At 39.4% G+C, this 25470-nt stretch overlaps 3 protein-coding genes across 4 annotated transcripts in view; 2 read left to right on the top strand and 1 right to left on the bottom strand.

Moving 5' to 3' along the window:
• The first annotated feature begins 1069 nt into the window (after window positions 1–1069).
• Window positions 1070–7730, top strand: LOC123880456 (WW domain-containing oxidoreductase-like). The gene is made up of 6 exons (XM_045928582.1): window positions 1070–1177; window positions 1816–1948; window positions 3042–3295; window positions 5022–5201; window positions 6554–6821; window positions 7509–7730. Exons 1-6 carry the CDS (start codon window positions 1146–1148, stop codon window positions 7728–7730), a joined length of 1089 nt encoding a protein of 362 aa, XP_045784538.1. The 5' UTR covers window positions 1070–1145.
• A 921-nt stretch (window positions 7731–8651) lies between these two features.
• Window positions 8652–21558, top strand: LOC123880487 (carnitine O-palmitoyltransferase 1, liver isoform). 2 transcript variants are annotated; one of them, XM_045928628.1, is made up of 18 exons: window positions 8652–8933; window positions 9823–9980; window positions 10242–10378; window positions 11178–11286; window positions 11750–11917; window positions 12719–12840; window positions 13189–13387; window positions 13666–13865; window positions 14982–15160; window positions 16214–16347; window positions 16693–16718; window positions 17818–17880; window positions 18245–18423; window positions 18890–19095; window positions 19563–19761; window positions 20100–20260; window positions 20707–20834; window positions 21306–21558. In XM_045928628.1, the coding sequence occupies exons 2-17, from the start codon at window positions 9840–9842 to the stop codon at window positions 20815–20817; spliced, it is 2334 nt and encodes a 777-aa protein (XP_045784584.1). In that variant the 5' UTR covers window positions 8652–8933; window positions 9823–9839; the 3' UTR covers window positions 20818–20834; window positions 21306–21558. The 2 variants fall into 2 exon arrangements, with proteins under 2 accessions (XP_045784584.1, XP_045784583.1); XM_045928627.1 differs by lacking the exon at window positions 21306–21558 and having other exon boundaries at window positions 8652–8778; window positions 8857–8933; window positions 20707–20963.
• The window catches only part of LOC123880492 (Y+L amino acid transporter 2-like), a 31655-nt gene continuing 17633 nt past the window's right edge, over window positions 11449–25470 (bottom strand). Inside the window, exons 11-12 of the transcript XR_006799267.1 lie at window positions 16800–16804; window positions 11449–11460 (exon numbers count right to left, since the gene is read on the bottom strand). The gene's annotated coding sequence lies outside the window, so the exon portion shown is untranslated. The remainder of the gene's footprint in view (window positions 11461–16799; window positions 16805–25470) is intronic.

Raw genomic sequence — 25470 nt, forward strand, 5'->3', positions numbered from 1 at the left:
AATTGACATTTTTTTTTTCTTTAAATCTGGCTTTACTCTGATTAGCCAATGTCAAGTTTGTGATATTTTCAAGTTATTGAATTTATACAAGTATGGACTCCGTCTGCGCCGGCGCCCGCCGACATACGCGCGGCGCCCCTTTGGAGCGCTTCCCAGTCAGTTCCACCACCAAAACACACCAACTAACACAAAAACCAGCCACTCTTAACAAAAAAAACACTCCAAACAAGCATAGCACGCGCGCCAGCAAACGCCATCGCAGACGAAGTCCCAATTGACATTTGGATCAGCTGTTCGATTGCGGTAGAATGACACAGTGTGACCGTTTCAAAAATGAGTAATCTGCCCGACACTGGCAAAAAATCTGCCAAAATCTGCCAACACGATTCCTGAAAATGCCATCATATTATTACTTCCTAGGGGACTAGAACGAATAAATAAAATAAGTACTAAAAAATTCTTAAATAAACCTAAAATATATATATATATATTTACTTGTATTATTTCTCTTACTGTTATAATACTATTACGTCAACATTTGTTTCAAATTCTTCAGTTTGTTCATTTTCATCATGCAATGATTTTAACGACATCTTTTTAATCATTTCTTTCGTTGGCTTAAAAGCTCACATGATGCATTTGACATTGTAAAACATAAGTGAGCTTTTGCAAAGTTTGCAATATTAGGATAGGTATTTTGGAGCTCAGGAGTCAGTATGAACGCTTGTATTTTCTCTTCATTTTCTATTTACTTAGTAAATAATAAACCCCAAAAATCAAAACCAAATGAGAATTGAGAAAATCTGATAAGCAAGGCAACATACATATAAATGAATCGATTGAAACCTCGATCAGTTACGAAGAAAATAAACCCTATGACTGATTTTTTTTTTTACATTTATTGGTATGTTATGTTATGTTTAGTGTTGGTATTAAAGCATGCAATCCATCTCATACATTTTCATAATTTTCGTTTTTGTACGGAAGTTCTGCCTCAAACGTAGTGATTACATACTCTTTGGATGGTAAGGTAACGTGGTAACCAAGTGGTAACAAGAGAGAAGGGAAGTTGATAATTTATTATTGTTAATAATTATTTTGTGGAAGAATATATAATATTATTACTTGATTTTCACTTGAATGAAATGATAAAATCAATGAGATACAATTTATTTCGGTAGGTAAAAAGTTAGAAAAAATCACCAACTAAATTATTCTATGTTAATGGCTTCCGAGTACATAGGTATCTATGCTTCCGATAAAGTCAAGCGGCTTGATGGTAAGCAGTAAGCACGTAGATTTTTGCTTGAGCACAGAGCGTGTTGACTATTTTTTTTACACGTAGGGAGCAAACGAGCAGGCGGGTCACCTGGTGTAGGTACAATGATTACCGCCACCCATGAACATTTGCACCCATGAACACCGCCGATGGGAGTTGATTCCACAGTTTGCATGTGCGTGGAAAAAAGATCTGGCACAACCATGGCACAACGGACGGTCGATGTGCACCAGGCACCCAGGTGGTGAGGGTTTAATTGCAGCGTGCGGTGCGGTTGTAGATAAAAGAGGGTGGAAAAAGGTGAACTGTTTACAATGCAATTTAATATTTTTGCTTGACCCGACGTTCGGAAGAAAAGTGTTTTTTGCTGGCTCAAGTGCTTGACGGACGCATCAAGCTGCTTGGGCAAGCAAAACCAAACTAGGTACCTACCTACGTGCTTGCCGTCAAGCCGTTTGACCGTCTCGGAAGCCCTTTACACGTTAAGTACTTTTTCAGTTTGAAAATTGTATAGGTAATAAACTTATTTGTTACAGTCCAATGCCATCTTGTATTCATAAGATTAATATAAGCACAATAATTTGGAAGGGTAATATTTTGGAAAACTATCTTAAAGAAATTCCAAGAAACATAGAACTGAAAAGGTTTTACGGACCATCCGCTGAAGAAGTAACAGCTTTTCATTTTAAATAGACTAATTAGTAGCATAATGAAATTCAGTTACATTAAGAGCCTCGATAGCTCAACGGTGGAGGAGCCGACTGAATTCCGAAAGGTCGGCGCGTTCAAACCCCACCTGTTGCACTATTGTCGTACCCACTCCTGGTACAAGCTCGCTAAATTGGAAGGGAAAGGGGAGTATTAGTCATGATTAGCGTGACTAATAGGTATTCTTTTAAATAAATTCAATTTAAAATTTAAAATAGTATGCCTATAGCGTGCCCAAACTAACAAATGGAAATCGTTCCAGCCATATTGTAACTACTAAAAGCCTCGCTGAAAAACGTTTGCGCTGCGGTGCGCTGCGGCGCGACTAATAATACATAGTCTCAAAGCCGTTGTAACGCATCGTGTGATATGTAACCCTCCGTCCACACACTGCCCGTGTGGCATGGGAAGGAGCGAGGAACGGAGGCAGAGACATAGTGTGGCCACGTTGCTCGCGTGTTCCTCGTTCACACCCATCGCTCCCATTTTGTCGGTAAGTATGCAATAGCGCGCACGCTGCCTCAGTTTCGACGTCCATCGCGTTGCAAAGGCAAGTGACCTAGTGCGGCGGCGCGTCACGATTAATTGCGCGAGTAGAGCAGTGTGTGGACGGGGTACAACTACAGCGGTTCCCATGTAGGATGACGCAGCGGCACCGCTCTGGCGCCGCACCGCCAACGCAACTAATCTTGTAGCTTCACTCTACGTTGATTGCTCTGGTGATCCTGCGGATCTGCTTCTAAGAATAGGATATTTGGTGTGGAATAAAAGAAACAACTCATTGACTTCTGCACTGAATACGAACAGGAAAATATATATATTAACCAAATTAAATTATTATAACAAGGAAGTAATATGTCCCATAGACGTACAATTTTCGTAAGTCTGATATGTCCGTTGCCTAGCACAGTTTTTGACACGAATAAAAGGGATGACGCTTTTACTTTTAAAACAAAATTATGTTTTAAATATCAAAATAGTTTTTAAAATAAAATAAGATTAATTTTTGTAATTAAGTGTTACATAAACAAACACTCCTCGTTCCTGATTTCAGGTGGTGAGAGATGTAAATTTAGAAAACAAAACGTGTCTCATAACCGGTGCAAGCGGAAGTATTGGGATGCAGTTGGCGCGCTGTTTAAGTTTGCGCGACTGCAATGTCCTCATGGCCTGCCGCAATATCTACAAGGCATCGCAAAACGCAAAACGCATCTGCGAAAAAAGCGATCGACTCATTTACTACGATGTGAACCTGGCTTCTCTGGCCTCAGTTAAGGAGTGTGCAAGTCGTATAGTTAAAAATGAAAAGTAATCACATTAATATTATAAAGGAGAAAGTTTGTATGTGTGTGTGTGTGTGTGTGTGTGTGTGTGTATGTTTGTTACTCCTTCACGCAAAAACTACTGGACGGATTGGGCTGAAATTTAGAATGGAGATAGATTATACCCTGGATTAGCACAAGGCTACTTTTTATCCCGGAAAATCAGAGTTCCCACGGGAATTTTAAAAAACCTACATCCACGCGAACGAAGTCGCGGATATCAGCTAGTTTGTTAGTAAATTATTATGTAGTTACTGGTTGTATCATACACTAGCGACCCGCCCCGGCTTCGCACGGGTGGACATTTATTTTTTCTATTTTCCGGGATAAAATATAGCCTATACGGATTCGGAAGAATCCCTCTAAGTAACGGTAAAAGAAATTTTGAAATCTGTCCAGTAGTTTTTGAGCCTATTCAATACAAACATACAAAAATACAAAGGTTTCCTCTTTATAATATTAGTATAGATGACACAGTTTGTTCCGGCACTTCTTCTGCTTGAGGTATTTTGGCTTTAATACTCAAGTAGTTTAAGCTAGAGCCTTGATAGCGTAGTGCTTAGGACGTCCGCCTCATATTCAGGAGGTCGGAGGTTTGATCTCGGGTATGCGCGTCTAACTTTTCGGAGTTGTGTGTTTTAAGCAATGAAATAATATCACTTACTTTATCGGTGAAGGAAAACATCGCGAGGCGGCCTGCATGCCTGAGAGTTCCCTATAATATTTTCAAAGGTGTGTGAAGTCTGTCAATCCGCACTTGACTGGCGGGGTCGACTATTGCCAAACCCTTCTCATACTGAGAGATCCGTGTTCTGTAGTGAGCCGACGCAACGATGGGTTGATCATGATGATTATGATAGCATCAAGTCATGAAAGCGCCGGGATAACCCAACCCTTAAAGTGGATGCGACGGGTCTACCCGCGAAATTCTTTTATTTGGTTTTTCGCAATTTGTAAACTAATGCGACAAAGTAGGCTTATGGCATTCTAGTTGCGACAATAGCAGTATCATCTCCACGTGTTTATATAAAAATCTTTACTTAAAAGGGTCCAGTTTATGAAATTAGCTATAATATCGACTATTAGTCGAGTAGTTTGCTTGCTTAAAGCCTACTTTGTCGTATAAGTTTACAAATTGCGAAAAACCAAATAAAGTTTGACTTTCGCAGGCAGACCCGTCGCATCTAAACATTAATAGGGCTCTCTCCGTCACTCGTTTCATACAATCGTAGTTCCAATTTCATTTGAATATTAAGCAACCAAAGTCCACGAAATTTTGCAGACATATTCTAGAAACTAATATCTGTGTCTGTGGTGTTTTAGATTTTTCTAAAAATATGTAGTTTTAAAATTACAGGGGCTCAAAGATTTGTATGAAAATTTTTAAGACCGCGTAACTTTGAAACCGAATATTTTAACAGAAATCTGGAAAACCACAGACATAGATATTAGTTTCTAGAATATGTCTGCAAAATTTCATGGACTTTGGTTGTTTAATATTCAAATGAAATTGGAACTACGATTGTATGAAACGAGTGACGGAGAGAGCCCTCTTAATGATGTGTGGTCATAGATATGTATGTGGCACAACTTGCAAAATAAACGTTTTGAACACGTATTTCCTTTCTTTCTTCTTATTAAATGAATCTAGGCACTTACCAACATTTTGTTATGAATTATGATGGAAAATTATATCAAGATGTTATTTTTAGGAAAATCGACATTGTTATTTTGAACGCAGCCACATTTGGTATACCCTGGACACTGACGGAGGATAAACTTGAAACAACGTTCCAAGTAAATTTTCTGAGCCAGTACTATTTGTTGCTTCTTGTAACAAATCTTCTCGCTCCTGATGCACGTATTGTATTTACCTCGGCCGAATCTCATAAGTGAGTAGCATCCTAAGCGCTATCTCCATGGATGAGAGAATCGCAACGAACTCATCCTATTATCAATTCAATTCAATTCAATTATCTTTATTCTGCCTAATTCTACCCTACGGTATGCAATAATAAGTACAATAACACAATCATGAATACAATCTTATCATTTCATTATAAATATACTAGGGGATGCCAGCAGCTATGCCCGCGTGGATTTCGATTTTTTGAAATCCCGTAGGAACTCTGACTTTATGGGATAAAAGTAGCCTATTATTCCACCAGCGTGAAACCAACGAAACGCCACGAAACCTCAACGGACCGCCACGTGACGTGTGCCTCAACTGTGGCGGTATCGTCGCGAGACTAACGCCCGTATTCACAATAATTACTATGAGGTGTGCTATGAGGTCTCACAGTGCGCGAAGGCATAGTGTAGGTTCCACCAATCAAATCATTGTAAATTAACGTGGCACAGTCATCTGATTGGTGGAACCTACACTGTGCGTTCGAGCGTACTGTTAGGGTGAGATTTGTTGAGCGCACTATGACTTTGCTCAGACTCAAGATTGAGTTAAAACGAGACAAGGTTATGTGAGAGATCACTGTCTCATTTTAACTCTGTCTTAAGTCTAAGCAAAGTCAGAGTCTCACTATGAGGCCTCATAGTAATGATTGTGAATACGTGTAGTTAGGTATCAATGGTATCGCCGCGAGATGCAACGAGTCTGTCACATTATGCGCGTCCAGTCACTTGTCGTATCGCCTGGATCATATCGCTCTGTGGAGATATACATAAGTTGTATCGAATTTGGTAGCACTGCGATACTATCGCCGATATTCTCGCCCGTGGAGATGGCGCGGTTATGTAATTAAGTCTAATTTAATCAAATAGCCTGTACTGTCCCACCTCTCTCCGGTTTTTCCACCACCATCCTCTATTCTGCGTCTTTTCGGGCCACGTAACTATTTTATCTAATTCATCACACGTTCGTCGCCTCGGCCTGCCATGCTGGCGTTGATGATTCTGGGGAGTTCACTGCAAAGAAGCAGACTTTGTCATGTCATTAAAGTTCACAATATAATACATATATTGCAAATAAAACATCTGACTGACGGACGCTAGAGGTCTACGAACGTCGCGGGTTTTAAAAAATACTAAATCGCTAAAATTACAAAATAAGGCAATTTATTTATTAAGATAATTAGATTTTTATAGGTAGTACAATAATAACGATAATGAAGGCTGAGGAGCAGGTGCGGTGGCGCTCTTTAGGGAGGGCTACCACGCCCGGACATAAACAGTGGACGACACGACTGATGATGATGATGATTTATTTATAAAATTAATCAATTTTTAGGAACATAAATTGGCCAACGGAAAATATATTTACGCCCGTTTTGGAAAATCTGTCCCTACCCAAACATAAGTACACTTCCATAAAGTCGTACAATATTTCGAAGCTGTGTGGAGTTCTACTGATGCACTACTTGAGCAATCAATGGAGCAGCACTGGCAAGTCTGTATTCTGTGCACATCCCGGTTCCTTTATAAAAACCGGCCTATGTCGCAACTGGTGGTTTTATGAAATACTGTATAACCTTATGCTTCCATTTACTAAGACTGCTGTGAGTATCTGCTTTTTTACTTTCTTCCCCTTTTCAACTTCCTTTGGGGATAGTAGGTAAAAATATTGACTTTTCTATTTTATTCTATCAATTGGATGCGAAAAGTCGAAGATAGAGCACGTTGGCGCTGTTTAAAAAGTGGTCCATGTCCAATATTGGGCGCATATATACCAACTAGCCGATGCCCGCGACTTCGCCCTCGTGGATTTAGGTTTTTTGAAATCCCGTGGGAACTCTTTGATTTTCCGGGATAAAAAGTAGCCTATGTGCTAATCCAGGATATTACCTATCTCCATTCCAAATTTCAGCCAAATCCGTCCAGTAGTTTTTGCGTGAAGGAGTAACAAACATACACACACACACACACACACACACACACACACACATACAAACTTTCGCCTTTATAATATTAGTGTGATTGGCTGAAGATTTGACCACCTCCCTGGCGCAGTTAGCGGGAGGTACCCAATCCCAATACCCAAAGACGTGCCGCCAAGCGATTAAGCGATCCGAATTCCGATACGATGCGGTGTAGAAATCAAAGAGGTATGGGCTTAATAAAAACTGCCACACCCCTTCCAGGTTAGCCCGCTTCCATTTTAGTCTGCATCATCACTTGCAGTCAAGGGCTAACTCCTATCTGAATAAAAAAAGATGATTAAGATGGTGATGAAATGATGTTTCCAGGTACAAGGCGCTAGTACGATCATTTATTGTGCAACCTCTCCGGATCTTAAAGGATTAACTGCAGCATATTTTAAAGACTGCAAACCCCATGACGAAAGTGTACTTGCTAAAAATTATTACTTGTCATATAGAATTCACGATCTCATACTTGAAATATTACGTGAGCGTCTGGATGATTTCGATAAACTAATGTGTGCCTTTAACTCTAGTAAAAGTATGTAAGACACTGAATGTTTGTAACAAAATATAAAAAGTTGAAGCTGTAATAAGTATTTCATTTTTTAGGTCCCGTACCTCACAAGGAAAAACGGAACCCTTATAGGATCACTTTGTTGTCAGTATTATTCAATTAATAAATTATGTATTATATAGTATATAGGTTGGAGTCCATTAAGTCCATAGGTCCGTCAATTGAGAAAAAGGAAACAGAGTTACGAAATACGATCACAAGTACGAATTTAGTCATTTGACAGTTGAAGTTTTAAATCTGCCGCTGCTACGCTCCGTTATGTACACAATAATTGCATTGATTAAATGATATTATGTTGATCCTCGTGTTGATCATACAATTTAACTTAGCCGTAATTTCACCATACTCCGTTTGTCAATTTAACATCCTGTGAAAATGGTTTACCAGACTGTTAATGGAAATGAATGTACCTCCATGCACAAACGAGGCATTACCTAACTTCCTTAACGAGGCATTACATTTAATGACAGCTATGGAGGTCCGTTATCTTTGTAACGGAATGTACCAGACTAATTTATTTTTTTGATAAAACGCTGAGATTTTTTATAGTAAACAACATTAGTTCGAGCCTGCTCTGTGGTTTATAATACGAAGATAAAATCAGCAAAGAATAGGTACCTACCTATAGTATATTATGATAGTTTCGCCCATAGAGTAGGATGTTATTATCTCTAGACTAGTATAATACCTAGTTAGTTATCTGTGTAAATTATGCCATCGATTTGATAGATAGAGGTACCTACGTCAATGGTTTATATGGTTTATGCCTAACACTAGATGGCGCTCACTCTAAAGGACTGCCCATAGGACCCGAGTTGCCTGTCTTAACCCAGTATAATATTGTAGTCTTTGGTTTATGCCCAGTTTATAAGTATAGTCTATGGTTTATGTTTCGCCTGCTCGATGCAGATGCGGGTTGCTGCTTTGTATTTTTTCAATAATTATATTTTTAATAATACTGGTTAAATTCCCAATTTGCCATTAATTAGGCGGATCAATGTAAAATACCTTCATAATTAGGTGATCGCCTCCCATTAGTAATAAATATGGTGACAAAAGGTGTATAATAAATTAACCAACAAGGTACTGTTATTTCAGGACCTAGGTATCTGCATAACTGAGGACTTGCATAGGTATTCATCGACGCTAATCTTCGCTTGGTTTTCCTAATAAACGTAAGTAATGATTATTGTTAATTATTTTGCATAGGTCGTTACTTTAACGAGTATAACTTAGTTCTTTTTTTAAATATCTACTCACTACTGAGGAAGTTAACTTTTTATCGTGTGTCATGTTAAAGGTTCCTTAATATGTATTTGTTTGTAAAGTTATTTATAGTTATTATCTGAATCTATTGTGATATTCGTCTATTGTGATTGTTTTCTCGATATCCCCTAATTGCGATGCTATCCACGTATGAAAAGTAGCGTTCTCAGATTAGACTTTGACACCTGGTACGTATGTGTGCGTGGACAGTTGCGAATGTGGTCGTCCGGCTATGCGAATGTATTTTGAAAAGATTTCTCTTATAACTTTTATTTTTTTCTTCGAGATTATAATATTAGGCCCTCACTGAAATTGGCGTTTTGTAAGTGAGGAACATTAAGTCGATTTTTTTTATACATTTATTTAATCAAAGTATGTACCACTGCTATCTATGCACTTTTGCCATCTCATAGGTAGTTCATTGATCCCTTTACTAAAAAAACCATTCGGACGGGAATCAATAAAATCTTTGAATGCGCTTTGGACTGCCCCATTGGAGTTGAATTTTTCCATTGCAGGAAGTTAACCAAATTTCGAAAAAAATGGTAATTTGTTGGAGCTAGGTCTGGGGAGTATGGTCTGAGCCGCTGTGTTTGCGGAATTCAGTCCAATATCCGTTGAGCTATTGAGGCTTATAATTAGTTATTCTTCATGGACAGGGCTTAGTTACCCGAAGTTGAAAGAGGCGGCTTTTAATAGAGAAGCTTTTCGGATGATGATCGCCAAACTTCGTTTCGAAGAAGGCACGCGATGATGATGATGATGATGATGAATTAGTTATTGTATCACTACTTGCAGGTTGGTCGTGAGCCAAGATGGCGGAAGCTCATTCTGCTGTGGCATTCTCGTTCGCGATCACCCACGACGGTTGGGACGTGAACTTTGACCGTGAGGTCCTCTACTTGGTTTGGGAGTCTGGTCTACGCTCGTGGAAGAAGCGCTTGGCGCGTTTCAGAGTAAGTATTCGTTTTTAGGATTCCGTTACCTCAAAAGGAAAAACGGAACCCGTATAGGATCACTTTGTTGGTTGTCTGTCTGTCCGTAGTGTCTGTCAAGAAAACCTATAGGGTACTTCTCGTTGACCTATAGAATCATGAAATTTTGCACTTGGCCAGTTTTGTATTTATTCATTCAGTATTTTGCTCCTTGTGTAAATTATTTTGTGAAATTACACCATTTCGTTCGCCAGCTCCTCAATCGTTATCTTTGGTTCACAGAACAGTGTCCACAACGGTGTGTACCCGGGCCACCTTCAGTCGCTGTACTTCCTTTGGACTGTGCTTGTGGCGGCACACTTTGCCGGCCTGAACATACCATTCGGGCTGGTGCAGAAAGCTTTGACGATACTCCCCAGGTGAGTACAATGAATACAATGACTTTAGCAAAAGACTGGCCAAGTGTGAGTCAGGCCTCCCTCTTTCAGAGTTCTATACATAGTTATGGTATTCAATTATAAATTCTCAAATTGTACGTGCGCATCAAACCAGCGCTAATATCACAGTGCTCACCTCTGCATCAGGGAAATGTACACTATTGGGTGAAGGGCTAAAGTTTGTAAGTTTGTTTCTATCGGGTAATCCTTGGCACTGGGTACTAAATCACTTTTGAAAATCCTTTCAACAGAAGAAAGCTACATAATTCCTGATGTAACATAGGCTATATTTTATTTTCAAAAAAATTACAGATCTCTACGATTACTAGCGAGCGTCAAATATTTTTAACCCCCGACCCAAAAAAAGGGGTGTTATAAGTTTGACGTGTGTATCTGTGTATCTGTGTGTCTGTGTATCTGTGTATCTGTGTATCTGTCTGTGGCATTGTAGCGCCTAAACGAATGAACCGATTTTAATTTACTTTTTTTTGTTTGAAAGGTGGCTTGATCGAGAGTGTTCTTAGCTATAATCCAAAAAAAATTGGTTCAGCCGTTTAAAAGTTATCAGCTATTTTCTAGTTTTCTTGTAGAAGAGAAGGTTAGATAACCCTTAGGTTCATAATATTCAAGTGTCAATTGACAAATGTCAAGCTGTCAAGATGGATGTTGCCTAGATATACATAATTATTTATTTGAAAATGATTTGTCGGGGGTGTTGAAAATTTTTAATTTACACTTATATTTATAACATACCTATTATATAGATATATTTTCTCTGCAGTAATTCAACGTTATGGCAAGTTATAGCTTGTCTTCTTGCTGCCCTCGCGATGTGGTTGACGGTCATCTTCTTGATGCGGTATGCGCTCAAGCTCCTGCTTATGTACAAGGTGGGTATCTAGCATAGATTGTCTAGGGTTAAAACTTACTCATGAAAACAAAATAGTCCAAATACTTCTGTCTCTCTCACTCTCTGTCTAGTCGTTTATGTTTTAAAAATGAGGAGATCCATAAGTAACCAACTTCACTACTCATGTTATAAATCCCATACAGTAAAATATTGTCTATTGACTAGCTGATGCCCGCGACTTCGTTTAGGATATAGATCTATAGATGGATGGATTTTTAAAAATCCTGTTGGAACTCATTGATTTTTCGGCATAAAAAGTAGCCTATGTGTTAATCTAGGGTATAATCTATCTCCATTCTAAATTTCAGCCAAATCGGACCAGCAGTTTTTGCGTGAAAGTGCAACAAACTTACACACATACACACAAACTTTCGTCTTTATATATATTCAATGCGAAATTATTTATACTGTGGAGGATTTGATAACATGTGTAAATTTTGCAGGGATGGATGTACGAGTCCCGCGCACCTGGTTCACGGATATCTATGAAGACGATGCTATGGGCCAGCGTCGTTAAGGTACTCTCGGGGTGGAACAAGCCCCGTCTCTACAGCTTCCAAGGCTCCCTGCCTCGGCTGCCGCTGCCTACCGTCTCCGACACTATGCGACGGGTACGTTACAACTTGAAACTGATCATTGTAGTCCTGTATTCTTTCATTTCACAAGTCGGTCAAAGTTGTATAGCAGCAGGCGTTATTTTGCGGAAGTCCATGATATACAAGGAACCAAAAGCTTAATTTACTATAATCCCCTAAACCAGACAGATCTATATGGTAGCACGCAGCACCACACAGATCCCAAAACCACTCGACATGCTAGGTAGAACAACGGGAAATACCCTATAGGTTTTCTTGCCAAACACAACAGACGGACAGACAGACAAACAGACAGATAACAAAGTGATCCTATAAGGGTTCCGTTTTCCCTTTTGAGGTACATAACCTTAATTGTTGGCGCTGAGCAATCCTAATAGCAAATCAATGAGACATCTGTCAACATAGTGTCAACAAGAAGACCATTTGAAACAAAGTGTCAATTTTAATTCACGGGTGTGTGGTATTCATCCCACCGGGGCGTTATGAATTTTTATGTAGCATACTCTTTTTACTATTGGCACAAAAATTCATTTTGTTATCAGTCATTTTGTATGGTACACCTCCTACTTGACTTTACTTGACTGAGCGTACTTGGTTACATCCATTTGAGTGAGCAACACACACACAACTGCTAAATATCATTCGTCATCATGATCAACCTATCGCCAGTCCACTACTGAGCACAGATGTCTTAAAAATGGGAAGGATCCCAACCCTTCTCAAATACCTTTACCCGGTTGCTATTGTGTGATGTTTAGTTTTAGTATTTTTTCTTATTACTTGGTCGTTGATAACTAATTGATTGGAAATTTTCAGTACTTATTGAGCGTACGGCCACTGTTGGACGATGAAAACTACAGGCGGGTCGAAAGACTCGCGAAGGAGTTCGAAGAAACTATAGCAGTCAAGTTACAGAGATACTTGATCCTCAAGTCATGGTAAAATACCCATATATTTTTGGATTAGTCATTAAACTAAAAATATATTATGTACAGTGCCAGTGTATGAAAATGTCAAAACAATATTGAAAAATTACTTGAAGGTGCATGACACGGGTCTGCCCGCGAATTTCTTAAACTGAACACTTTCAAGTACCTAAAGATTTTTATGTAATCCTGTAAAGATGATACTGCCATTGCCGGAATTAGTAAGCCATGAGCCTACTTTGTCGTATTTATTTACCACCAACCAAATTATATTCGAATTTAGCGGGCAGACCCGTGTCATGCGTCCTAAGCGGTGGTGGTAGGGTACTGATATGCATGTTAACACGATCATCCCAACAGGTGGTCAAGCAACTACGTATCAGATTGGTGGGAGGAATACGTGTACCTGCGTGGTCGCTCGCCGCTGATGGTCAACTCCAACTTCTACGGGACCGACACCCTGCTGCGCCCGACGCGCGTGCAAGCCGCGCGCGCAGCCACCATCATACATTTCTGTCTGCGCTTCAGGAGACTTATCGAGAGGCAGGAGTTGGAACCGGTGAGTTTACGACCTTTAGTACGACATTGTATTACCCCCCATCTATACTAATATTATAAAGAGGAAACCTTTGTATTTTTGTATGTTTGTATTGAATAGGCTCAAAAACTACTGGACCGATTTCAAAATTTCTTTTACCATTACTTAGAGGGATTCTTCCGAATCCGTATAGGCTATATTTTATCCCGGAAAATAGAAAAAATAAATGTCCACCCGTGCGAAGCCGGGGCGGGTCGCTAGTGTTGAATAATCTAGTATTGATTTACTGTTTGTCACAGATAATGCTGCAAGGCATGGTGCCGCTGTGCTCGTGGCAGTACGAGCGGCTGTTCAACACGGTGCGCGTGCCGGGCGTGGAGCGCGACCGCATCGTGCACTACCAGGACTCGACGCACGTGTCCGTGCACTGCCGCGGCAAGTACTACAAGCTGGTGGTGTACTCGCGCGGCCGCCTGCTGAACCCCGCGGAGATACAGACGTGAGGCCTTCCCCACTCACTTTTATTTTTATTTTAAACCAATTTTTGAGCTGTTCAAGATGCATGAGACAGGTCTGCCCTCGAAATTCAAATTTAATTTGGTTTTTCGCAATTTGTAAACTAATACGACAAAGAAGGCTTATGTCATTTTAATTGCGCCAATGGCAGTATCATTCTCACAGGTTTATATAAAAATCTTTACTTGAAAGGGTCCAGTTTAACATTCTTTAGGTCAATTTTTTTTAACCCCCGCCCCAAAAAGAGGGGTGTTATAAGTTTGACTTGTGTACCTGTGTGTCTGTGTATCTGTGTATCTGTCTGTGGCATCGTAGCGCCTTAACGAATGAACCGATTTTAATTTAGTTTTTTTTTGTTTGAAAGGTGGCTTGATCGAGAGTGTTTTTAGCTATAATCCAAAAAAATTGGTTCAGCCATTTAAGAGTTATCAGCTCTTTTCTAGTTTTCTTGTAGAAAAGAAGGTTAACTAACCGTTAGGTTCATAATATTATGTCAATTGACAAATGTCAAGCTGTCAAGATGGGCGTTGTACTTAATTACATATTTATTTGAAAATGATGTTTTGGAAAACTCAGATATTTTAAATAGCTATAATCCTAGAAAATCAGTTCAGCAGTTTGAAAGTTAGCAGCTCTTTTCTAGTTACTGTAACCTTCACTTGTCGGGGGTGTTATAAATTTTTAATTTACACTTGTCATATAAAGCCTATGTCATCCGGATCTTTACAACACATTAATTGACACCTCACTTATCAAAATCAGCCCATTAGTTTAGACGCTACGTTGGAACACACAGAATCTGGATACAAGCATACATACATATGTAGACTGCTAAAATCATAGCCCTTCCGTCTTTCCCGCAGTCGGGTATAAAATCTGTTTTAGAAACTACAGGTAAAATCCTTTCATATGATTACATATCTATGCATATGATATCCCACATGTTATAGTTATCCTACTTTGAAAATTGAAAATATTAACTATGTGTTCATGAACTCATTTTCAAGAATGGGTTCCTTTTGGCTTTGCCGCAGTCGGGTAAAAAGAAATGGTGTGGTTCGTGTGATCGTGTGATCTGATGAATGTGCGCGTTCCACAGTCAGCTGCAACAGATCCTGAGCGACGAATCGCCAGTCGCGCCGGCGGAGGCGAGGATCGCGGCGCTGACGGCGGGCGAGCGGTCGCACTGGGCGCACGCGCGGCAAACGCTGTTTCAGCGTGGACACAACCGCACGTCGCTGCACTGCATCGAGCGCGCCGCCTTCCACGTCTCACTAGGTAACTTGCACACACCACACACAAAACTACTTCTTCTTTCTTCTTTATGTGTCTCTCCATAACTGAAGGTCAGCAGTCACTTGTTTAAACTTGTCTCCTCCTCCTTGTCCATGGCTAGCTGGAATACTTCTCCAAATATTCGCCAACTGTTTTTATGCCAGTCCACTCCCTTATGTTACGTAGCCATGACTTCGTCCTTCTTCCCACCCCTCTTTTTCCAGCTATTTTACTCATCATAATTCTACATAAAACTACAAAATGGTAAATTATTTTGACGATCCAAAAGCTCTTGTAAAAGTCTACTTGAACGAAAATCTATTCTATTCTATTCTGCACTACGACAACACTTGAGTGACATTGACAGGGGGCGTAGTTGTAGAACAAAGCTTGCCAACAAATAAAATCTACTTAATTTCTAAAATCAGTAACGTGCGTTGTGCCTGGGTGCAATCATTCGGGCCATCATTTAATACCAAAAAGCAATAGAATAGAATATTTTTTATTCAAATAAATTTTTACAAGTGCTTTTGTATCATCAAAATAATTTACCACTGGTTTGGTGGTTTTGGTTTGGCGTTCCTACCGAGGATAACCAGCAAGAAACTAGGCGGTTGCTCTTTTCAATTGTTAAAACAATAATATTCCATTCTATGTAAGCAATTGCAGCCCCGCGCATTACTGGAGCGAGCGAGTAAAATCCATACTTTTTTATCATTTCTTCTTCTCGGTAGGAAAAGCATTCCGAACCAGTGGCAGATGTTCTTGATAATTTATAAGTACTTGTATAAGTTTTGTAAAAGAATAAAAATATATTTTGAATTTTGTTTTTTTTTTTGAATTTACATAATCTTCGACTGTATAATATGCTTTTTCTAGGAGCATACTTTTAACAGATGAAATGATGATATCTTCGGCCGGTGGTCTGAACGTTTTGTGCGCGTCTCTTTAGAATAATTAATTATTGTTTTAGAATTATCTAACCATTGTAAATAAACGTTGTCAATAGCATCTGTGAATTAAAGTTACAACCAACTTACATATTTATTTATTCAGATGACTCGGAGTACGGGTTCGACGAGCACGACGTGTCGCGGCTCGACCAGTACGGGCGCGTGCTGCTGCACGGCAAAGGCTACGACCGCTGGTTCGACAAATCCTTCAACCTCTGCTTCAGCACCGACGGTTCTGTGAGTACCTTTCTGTATTGTACCCACCCGTCGCACTATTGTTGTACCCAGTCCTGGCACGAGCTTTACGCTTAATTGGAGGGGAAAAGAGAGTATTAGTCATGATTAGCATGGCTAATATTCTTTAAAAAAGAATTCTAATCCTTAACTTTAACTACCTAACTCTAGATGGCGCCAGTCCGCTTTGTGCCTCGATAATGGTGCAGTATGTTAATGTTTTCAAAAAACCTCAAAATGGTTAACGCCCACTGAGATTTTTGTCTGTCATTTGTATGGGATTACAGAAAGACCTACACTAAATTGTTTTCGTGGATAGAATATAAATATGCAATTATATTGTTACAGGTTGGGTTCAACACTGAACATACATGGTAAGTACCTTCTTCTTCTTCTTCTAGTGCCGTCTCCTATCGGAGGTTGGCAATCATTAAGGCTAACTGGATCTTGTTCACCGCTGCTCTAAACAGTGACCTCGTACTCATGTTAAACCACTGGCGAAGGTACCTGCTGGTAAGTACCTGCACAAAACAATTAAATAACAACCATACCATATATTATCATATATTATAAATACGAAAGTGTGTCTTCTGCCTGTCTGTTACTTTTAATGGCTTACCGATATTTAGTACAAAAATAGCTTGTATTCTAGAGCCCAGACCACTTTATATAATGGAAAATCAAAGAGTTTCCAAGAAATTAAAAAAAAAACTTAATTCATGCGAGGACCATTGTCTTGCAAGGTGTGAAAAGTAGACTAAGGAGAAGTTTAAACTAGCCCAAGTGATAGAATAGATGAATAGGGTAATAGGCTAGCATGGTATGGGCATGTAATGCAGAGGAAAGAAAATCATATACATAATAGAAGAATGTTAAACATGCAGGCAAGGAAAAAGAGGACGGATTCTTTTAGGTTTTGTAAAGTGATAATAAAAAGAATATCTGGCTGAGTTTGTTGGGGGCTCTTCTGAGATCTGGGCGTGTTAGGAACCCTCGTAGCTTTAGGTTTTAGTTTACGTAATTAATTATCATTACCTTGTAACGTAGCAAGGAGGCTAGGGTGTGCAACGTCCTTACTACGTACATAAAGGATAGGGAACCCTGCCTGACTTGTCAGCTAAGAAAAACAATGGTCACACACAAACCGTTATCTATTTATTTACATCTAAATCTTATATCTACTGTACATGGAGTTTTACTGACCATGTAGGCTGTTTGTGACTCATCGTCACAACCTACCGTTACATCTTACTAACAACAACTGACCATCAAAAAGTGTACAATGGTACCCAATTTGCAGACTTTGACTTTGAGTGCACTCTGCAAATAAACAATAAGGCTTACGACTGCCACATAAGGTCTGACAGTTCTATATTAAATTCAGTTTGTCTGTCCTTTTCTTATTACATTGGTGAGAAAAAGATGTCAATACTCGCGTAGTGTTAAATCTACATTTCAACGTTTTGGTTACAGGGCAGACGCGCCAGTCATGGGCCATCTTTGGGAATACGTGATCTGGTCTGAGTTAGAGTATGGGTAAGTTCTCCGCCATAAAGTCTAGATAAATCTATCCCCCACAACTCAGGAACTAAAAGTTACATTATGACAATGAGCATTTTAGTTTAGTGAGGAACTTTCCAGCGAACGTTCCATAAAATTATCATAGGTGTCTCTGAATGCATAGCTCGCCGCGAAAGGTAGAAAAACCTTTCGGAATTGAGTCCGCTTGTGCAGAGGCTCAAAGCCTTTAGCAACTTTAACTGCTTTTTACCTCTAGAATGTACTAAAAATCAGTTAAAGTACCGACGGCGATCACGTGCAAATAGCACGGACCTACGTGCAGTCAGAGTGCGGCACTGATGCGTGCGTACAGGCCTTAAGAGCCCGTTCTGTCGTTCAGGTACGATGAAAGCGGGAACACGCGCGGAGTGGTTGCAGCACCACCGCCGCCCCCCGTACGGCTGACTTGGCACCTCTCGGAGCCCTTGGTGGCAGCGGTGGACACTTCGTACCGTGTCGCTGACGCGTTGCTCAAGGACCTGGATCTACGCATACTCATGTTCACCGGCTATGGGAAAGGTATACCAACTCTTTATCCACGGCGACTCAGTAGCGCGTTTCGGTAACGCGCGTCTGCATCGCTGTACTTTTGATCGTTACGCGCAATAGGTAGTGATTTAGTTGTGATAGAATCGCGTAGTATAGATTCAGCATCGTTTCTGCATCGACGCAAATCGCAAGTCGCCGCTAATTTTATTCAATTACCGCACTCCCCGTTGAACAGAAATGGAGAATGGCGATAACGGGACAAGTTGTTAGTAATTTTATTCAAATCCCGTTGTCCCCATCAATGGGGACACGTTAGCGGTTACAACGGGACAAGTTTTTTATAATTTTATTCAAATCCCAGGCCACAGTTAGCGGGGCTAACGGAACTACATGGTGTTGGGTGATTTAGCACCATTCAAAAACGTTTGTATAGAGCGAGTGATGGAGAGTCGTCTGTTAAACTAGGGCACGATCACAACCACAAGTTCATTGACAGGTTTCATGAAGAGCTGCCACATATCGCCAGACGCGTTCATCCAAATGATCCTGCAGCTGTCGTACTTCCGCGCGGCGGGGCGGTTCTGCCTCACGTACGAGGCGTCCATGACGAGGCTGTACCGCGAGGGCCGCACTGAGACCGTGCGCTCCTGTACGCTGGAGAGCTGCGCCTGGGTCAAAGCCATGCAGGACCCCACTACGACGGTGAGTGACGACCTTAACGTCCATGCGCAAATGATCCTGTGTAGAGGCATGCAACCTCTACAGTCGCCGTTGAGGTTGGCTGGCTGGTACACAGCTGACAGAAAAAAAGAACCAAGAAATTGAATTCGGAACAATCCGAATTCCTGCAGCTCTCTGAGAACTCCGAGACCCACATCAACATCGGTTCAGCAAAATGCTCCCGAGTGTGGCTACGTTCCGGACCACCACGTTGTAAATACAGTGTCTAAATAAGATTGTAATATGATTGTACATAAATGTGTTGCGGCGTTTCATTCGGAGCCATCACGACCTACAGTTGTCGTACTTCTGCCCCATGCACGACATGTCCATAACGAGACTGTACCGCGAGGGCCGCGATATGATTTTACCCCACATTACGCTCAACTACGCCTTAATGTATTTTTTGTTCGGTTCTGGGCTTTTGATAACTATCCCTAACCCTTAAGGTGGAGGAGCGCGTGAAGCGCTTGCGAGTGGCGGCGGCGCGTCACCAACTGGGCTACCAGGACGCCATGGCGGGCAGAGGCATCGACCGCCACCTGTTCTGCCTCTACGTGGTCTCCAAGTACCTCGAGCTGGACTCGCCTTTCCTGCAGGAGGTGTTCAACGAGCCCTGGCGACTGTCCACCAGCCAGACGCCACATGGTAAGCAAAACTGAACATATGTGTATTTTAGAATAGAATACAATAGAATTATTTCTATTTGCTGATCCAACATATATCAAACACAATAAACATTTAACAGAAATAACATCTTTAAGTCTGAAATATGTCGTGTCGAGGCCTAAACTCAGCTAAATGTTGTGGATACAAAAAACAATCATAATTTTTTGAGTTTTAAAAATTCTGCCCTCAAGTGGGTTAAATGGGATCAAGTTTGTATGAAAGTCCGTTAATTTTCAAATTATATCTATGAAAATTAGTATTGGAGGTTTCCCTAACTGTCGTAAACTGTGAGTGTAATCTGCACTGCCCTGTGTCAGGTCAAACGAGCCTACTGGACCTCAAGAAGTACCCCAAGTGCGTGAGCGCGGGCGGTGGTTTCGGGCCTGTGGCGGACGACGGCTATGGCGTGTCTTACATCATCGCGGGCGAGGACACTCTGTTCTTCCACGTCTCCAGCAAACTCAACTGCCCCGTAACGGTACGTTTTTTACGATTCCGTATCTCAAAAGGAAAAACGGAACCCTTATAGGATCACTTTGTTGTCTGTCTGTCTGTCGTGTCTGTCAAGAAACTTATAGGGTACTTCCCGTTGACCTAGAATCATGTTTGGTTGGTATATAAAACCGTGAATTTGTGGTTAAATCACAAAAAAAAATTAAAATGTGTTCATGTACAAATATTTGTTCAATTTAAAAAAAAGATAACTATAACAAGCGGGGTTATTATACGAAAGGGTTTTACCTGTAAATTCTAAAACAGATTTTTATACATAATAGTTTCTGATTTATTGCGCAAAATGTCAGAAAAATACCCGAGTACGGAACCCTCGGTGCGCGAGTCTGACTCGCACTTGGCCGGTTTTTTTTCACTAATAGTGAAAAGAGTAAAATGGTTTGTTTGAAGAACTGTTCTGTTCGGTTGCAGAGCTCAACCAAGTTCGTGCAACAAATCGAGCAGTCCCTGAACGATGTGCGCGATCTCTTCGCAGAGTACAAAAAGCTGAACAATGGCGTCGAGATGAAAAACAGTAAATAGGTCTTATTTTAGATAATTAGATAACAGTCGGACAAGACTCTCTTGGCACTTGAGTGTCATTGACACGGGGCCGCAATTGTAGCACAAAGGCTGCCAGAAAATAAAATCTTCTCAAGTTTAGGGAATATCTTGAAAATGTCAATGTTGAAAATCGAGTAAGTTTTATCTAATTTTAACTGAAACAGTAATGGGAAAGCCATCCCTTTTTCCATATCGAAAAAAATTAAAAAAACCATTGATAGGCCATCGACTTGCAACCTATCATGTTTACCCTTAAATACTTCACTTACCTATTGCCAAATATAGCTATAAGATGCAAAAACATTTATGCTGTATTATTAGAATATATCGCGAAGTTATGTATATGGAATGACTTTAATAATTAAAAAAAATAGATTTTTTTACTTAGCAACGCCACATACATCATGACACTTCACAAGATGGCGGCATTAGTTTCGATTTTGGCCACGCGCCAAGAGAGTCTTGTCAGACTGTATAAAGTGAACTTTCGAGCATAAGTAGCCTTGTTCTAATAACTTTTTTTTTTTTTTGATGACGTCTCTGGACGCCTGGCTTTTGTTCATAGCCACGAAATAAATGTACAGTTACCAATGGGGATCCACGCGCAAAACTGACCTCATAGGGCGCCACGAGGTCCGGCAAATATCAATGTCAAATCAACATAGTTCGTTTTGTTTTGTTATCAATACAATACAGGGTGTTTGGTAATAAGTATATAATGACGACACGTACCCATGCTACTTTGATCGAAATAAAATTATAAAAATTTCCATACAAAATTTTAATTTTTTTTAATGTCAAAGTTTTCATGGCCCTAACGAGCCCTAACTCACTGAGATCGTTGGCGTTGGCGTATCTAAAGATGGCCAGCGGATCTCAGTGAGTTAGGGCACGTTAGGGCCATGAAAACTTTGACATAAAAAAAAATTAAAATTTTGAATGAAAATTTTTATAATTTTATTTCGTCATTATACTACAGCATTGTATTTATCAGATCAAAGTAGCATGGATACGTGTCGTCTTTATATACTAATTACCAAACACCCTGTATACAATTGTTTCGTGATTTATGTAAAGATGTATGATACCTGGAAACTTACAATTAAAATCATGGCGCTTGACAGCAATTTTTTTATTTTTATTTATTTCAATGACTTGACAGTTCTGTATAGCCTGTTCCACAGATGATATACTACCTCTATGGCCGTTTGGGCCAGTTCGCTTATGTGCTACCTGTCCGGGATAAATTGACAGTGTGGATCCTCATTGTAGTTATGATGATCTATCTCGTGGAGTGATGAGCGGTAATTTGGACGGCCCGGGATCGATTCCTTCGGAAGCAATTTTATTATTATTCAAGGTGTAAAAAGTGTTGGATCTTTGTCACCGCCCGGGTAGAGTCTACTTTGCCTCTCAACTTAGCCTAATCGACTTTTACTGTAACATAATATATTATTACGTTAGTTCATGAGTTGCTTTGTTTCATTATTTTTTTGTATTCGCTATTGGATTGTCCATTTTTTTGTGTGATTTCAAATTGGTTTATCCATCTGAAGAAGTGTATCATGATTTATTGTTGATTTCATAATTATTGTGGTACTTCTTTTCATATAATATCGTTGACGATATATTATTGGAAACGTACCAACTTATGTAACAACTGAATAGGTTGATATTGTGCAGTTTTGTTGTTGATATAGTGGATAGTATGTTTGTTTGAGTTGTTAAGGACATAGAACTTGAACGAAAAGTATACAGAGTATTTTATATACTAAATGGTATCACGTTTAAGCATTCTACTCACGATACTGCGCCTGGGTCGTTTTAAGGTGGGGAGAATCCTGTAGTCAAAGTCAAAGACATTTATTCAAATTGGGTACTTTGTACACTTTCTGATTGTCAAACAATGATGTAGTGGTGATAATTAATTACGTTAGCTTAAAACTGAAGCTACGAGGGTTCTAAACGCACCCAAGTCAGAGATGAGCCCATAACAAACTCAGCCGGATATTCTTTTTTTTATTATCACCACTTTACAAAATCACTTATACTCATTAGAACTATCAAAGCTGTTTGGCAACTCAATCCCAAGCTTTTATATCGTTTAAATAATCCTTTACATTGTGATAGGATTTTTCAATCAGTTTATTGTCATGTTGGGTGTAGGGTCATTCTAAGCTGGATCCCAGATCGGCTGGCAGGAGCAGCTATATGCATCCAATAAGAAGTACTGAGAGGGCCGTGTGTAGGGAATCGGCTCTGCCGCAGTGTAGTGAGTAGAATGCTTTACATCATTAGTTGCTTTGACGGCCTGTTTAATGAGAAAACCAAAATTTTCATAAATCGGTTCAACGTTTTTAGGGTTCCTTACCTCAAAAGTAAAAAGGAACTTTTATAGCATCACTTCGTTGTCTGTCTATCTATATGTCTGTCCGTATTTTTCATTTGCTCATGCTCAAGAACTAACTACAATTTTAGTTATACTACTTATGCAATACATATTTATCTAGCATTTCTTTCATTACATATGACAAATAAAGAAAGTTAATGCAAAAAAATGTTTAAGGTTAAGTAATACTAGGCTTTGATAAAATTTTAGCGAACTCTTAGACATGCAGGTTTTCTCACGATGTTTTCCCAGGATCAAAACCCGGGCCCTTCAAATTAGAAGCCGACGCCTCAGAGAAATAGTAGTAATTTTGGGAAAGTATCTTTCTGTTTATAGGCCATGGGCAGTCAAAGCACCACATGATATGATATATCACGCCCTCTTATAACAGTTTATAAATCAGTTTAGTTACTGTTAACTTTCATTGTTAATCTTCAATTAGATTTTAAGTAAGTACACAATTTACTATTTATTGATATAATAACTATTTATATACTTTCATTACTTAAAATGATATTAATTAAATTTACTATAAGTATGTTTCAATACAGATAGTGTTTGTTCTCGGACGTTCTTAATCTCAATTATTTAAGCTTTTTTTGTTGTAGTGACCAAGTTTACGATTATTTATAAAAGGTGTATGTATAAATCTTACTTTTAAGTACCTATTAAAGTTAGTTAAAATATTCTTATTTTTTCGAAATATTTTTGAGGCGCACATGTTACTTGTTCGGCCTATTCTGGCCAGCGTGTTAATGCTTTGCAATCTCTCACCAAAAGACACGATGTTCGCACCCATGAGCCGGATGAGATAGCTTTGAAAAAGAATCGTAGTAAATAAAAATTAGAACCTTTGATTAAACTCCCCTAAATAATGGCAGTTCTGTTTGGTGGCCGTTTCAAACAAAGATTATGGACAGAAGTAACATTTGCGTTCCTTCCGTTCGGCAAAGGCCTAAATTTGTCACAAGTTGCGCCTTAAGAAGTTTATTAGATAGGTCACTAGTTTACACAAAACTATTTATTTCTAAAGAAATCAAAGTTAAAATGGCGCGTGAGAAGTCATTGCTTTACAACACGCAAAATATGTATTTACAATGCCTTTTAAAATATTTCGGACCAATAAGGTAAGGTTCTATACATTTTTCCCCTTACTACTAAAAATTTATTAATAAGATATGAAAAAGTTACAGAGTAGCGAACAGTCAAAGCTTCTAAGAACCGAGCAAAATTTATAACTATTTTGGTAGGGTTGTACAGAAGGATACAATTTAATAAACAATAGTTAATTGTTCAACAATATGGCAAAGTTTGTTTTTGTTGTGATTGCCTAGTTTAAATATCGATCTTTAAATATCGATCGATAGATCTAAATATCGATTTTGAACGAAATCGGTCAATTTACAAAGAATTACAAAATGGCGCCAACTGTTTTAAATTTTGGTGACAATTTCCTGTTTTGTGATCCTAGGGATCCTCAGATATCGATTCTGAACGAAATCGGTCAATTAACAAAGAATTTCAAAATGGCGTCGACTTCTTAAACTTTTGGTAACAGTTTCCTGTTTTGTGATCCTAGGGATCCTCAGATATTGATTTTGAATAAAATCTATGACAGTTCAGGAAAATAGATTTTAAACACCATTTAAATTATTATCATTAACATTAAATTAAATGAAAACACGACGCGCGACGTGTACTGCAGCCCCTGAGCTTGAGCACAGGCCGAGCCGGTATAAACCGATTTCTCTCCGTACGCGCCGTAGCGCCTGTGCTCACGCTCACACGCGCCTCAAGCTTGTGGTAGTGTACCTATCGTAGCGCGCTTGTATGAAGCTTTGACTCTGTTCGCTACTCATGTGCTTAAAGGAGCCTTATTTTTCTATGATTTTACGTCACCGTAGCCTAATATTTGACTTATCGTCCATTCAGGATCAAACCGAGAGTTCCCTCACTCTAGTTTATACTGGTATTATAAATAACCACTATACAAAGTTCATTAGTAAGGTCGCGCTTAGTCTGAAAACTTGTATAAGCATAAATTGTGAACATAGTGAAATTTTTTATTAGGAAAGGTCTATGAATAGTGTAAATGTTTGCAATCAAATCACAATATTTATTAATTATTTGTATATCGAAACCGAAGTTGGCTATTTAACTATTTATTATATACAATATTATGGTTGCTTTTATATGCATTTTACACATTTTGGCATAATATTTAGATTAAATTTAACTAATTT

The sequence above is a fragment of the Maniola jurtina genome, chromosome Z (genome assembly GCF_905333055.1).
Source record: "Maniola jurtina chromosome Z, ilManJurt1.1, whole genome shotgun sequence".
NCBI classification, from domain to species: Eukaryota; Metazoa; Arthropoda; class Insecta; order Lepidoptera; family Nymphalidae; genus Maniola; species Maniola jurtina.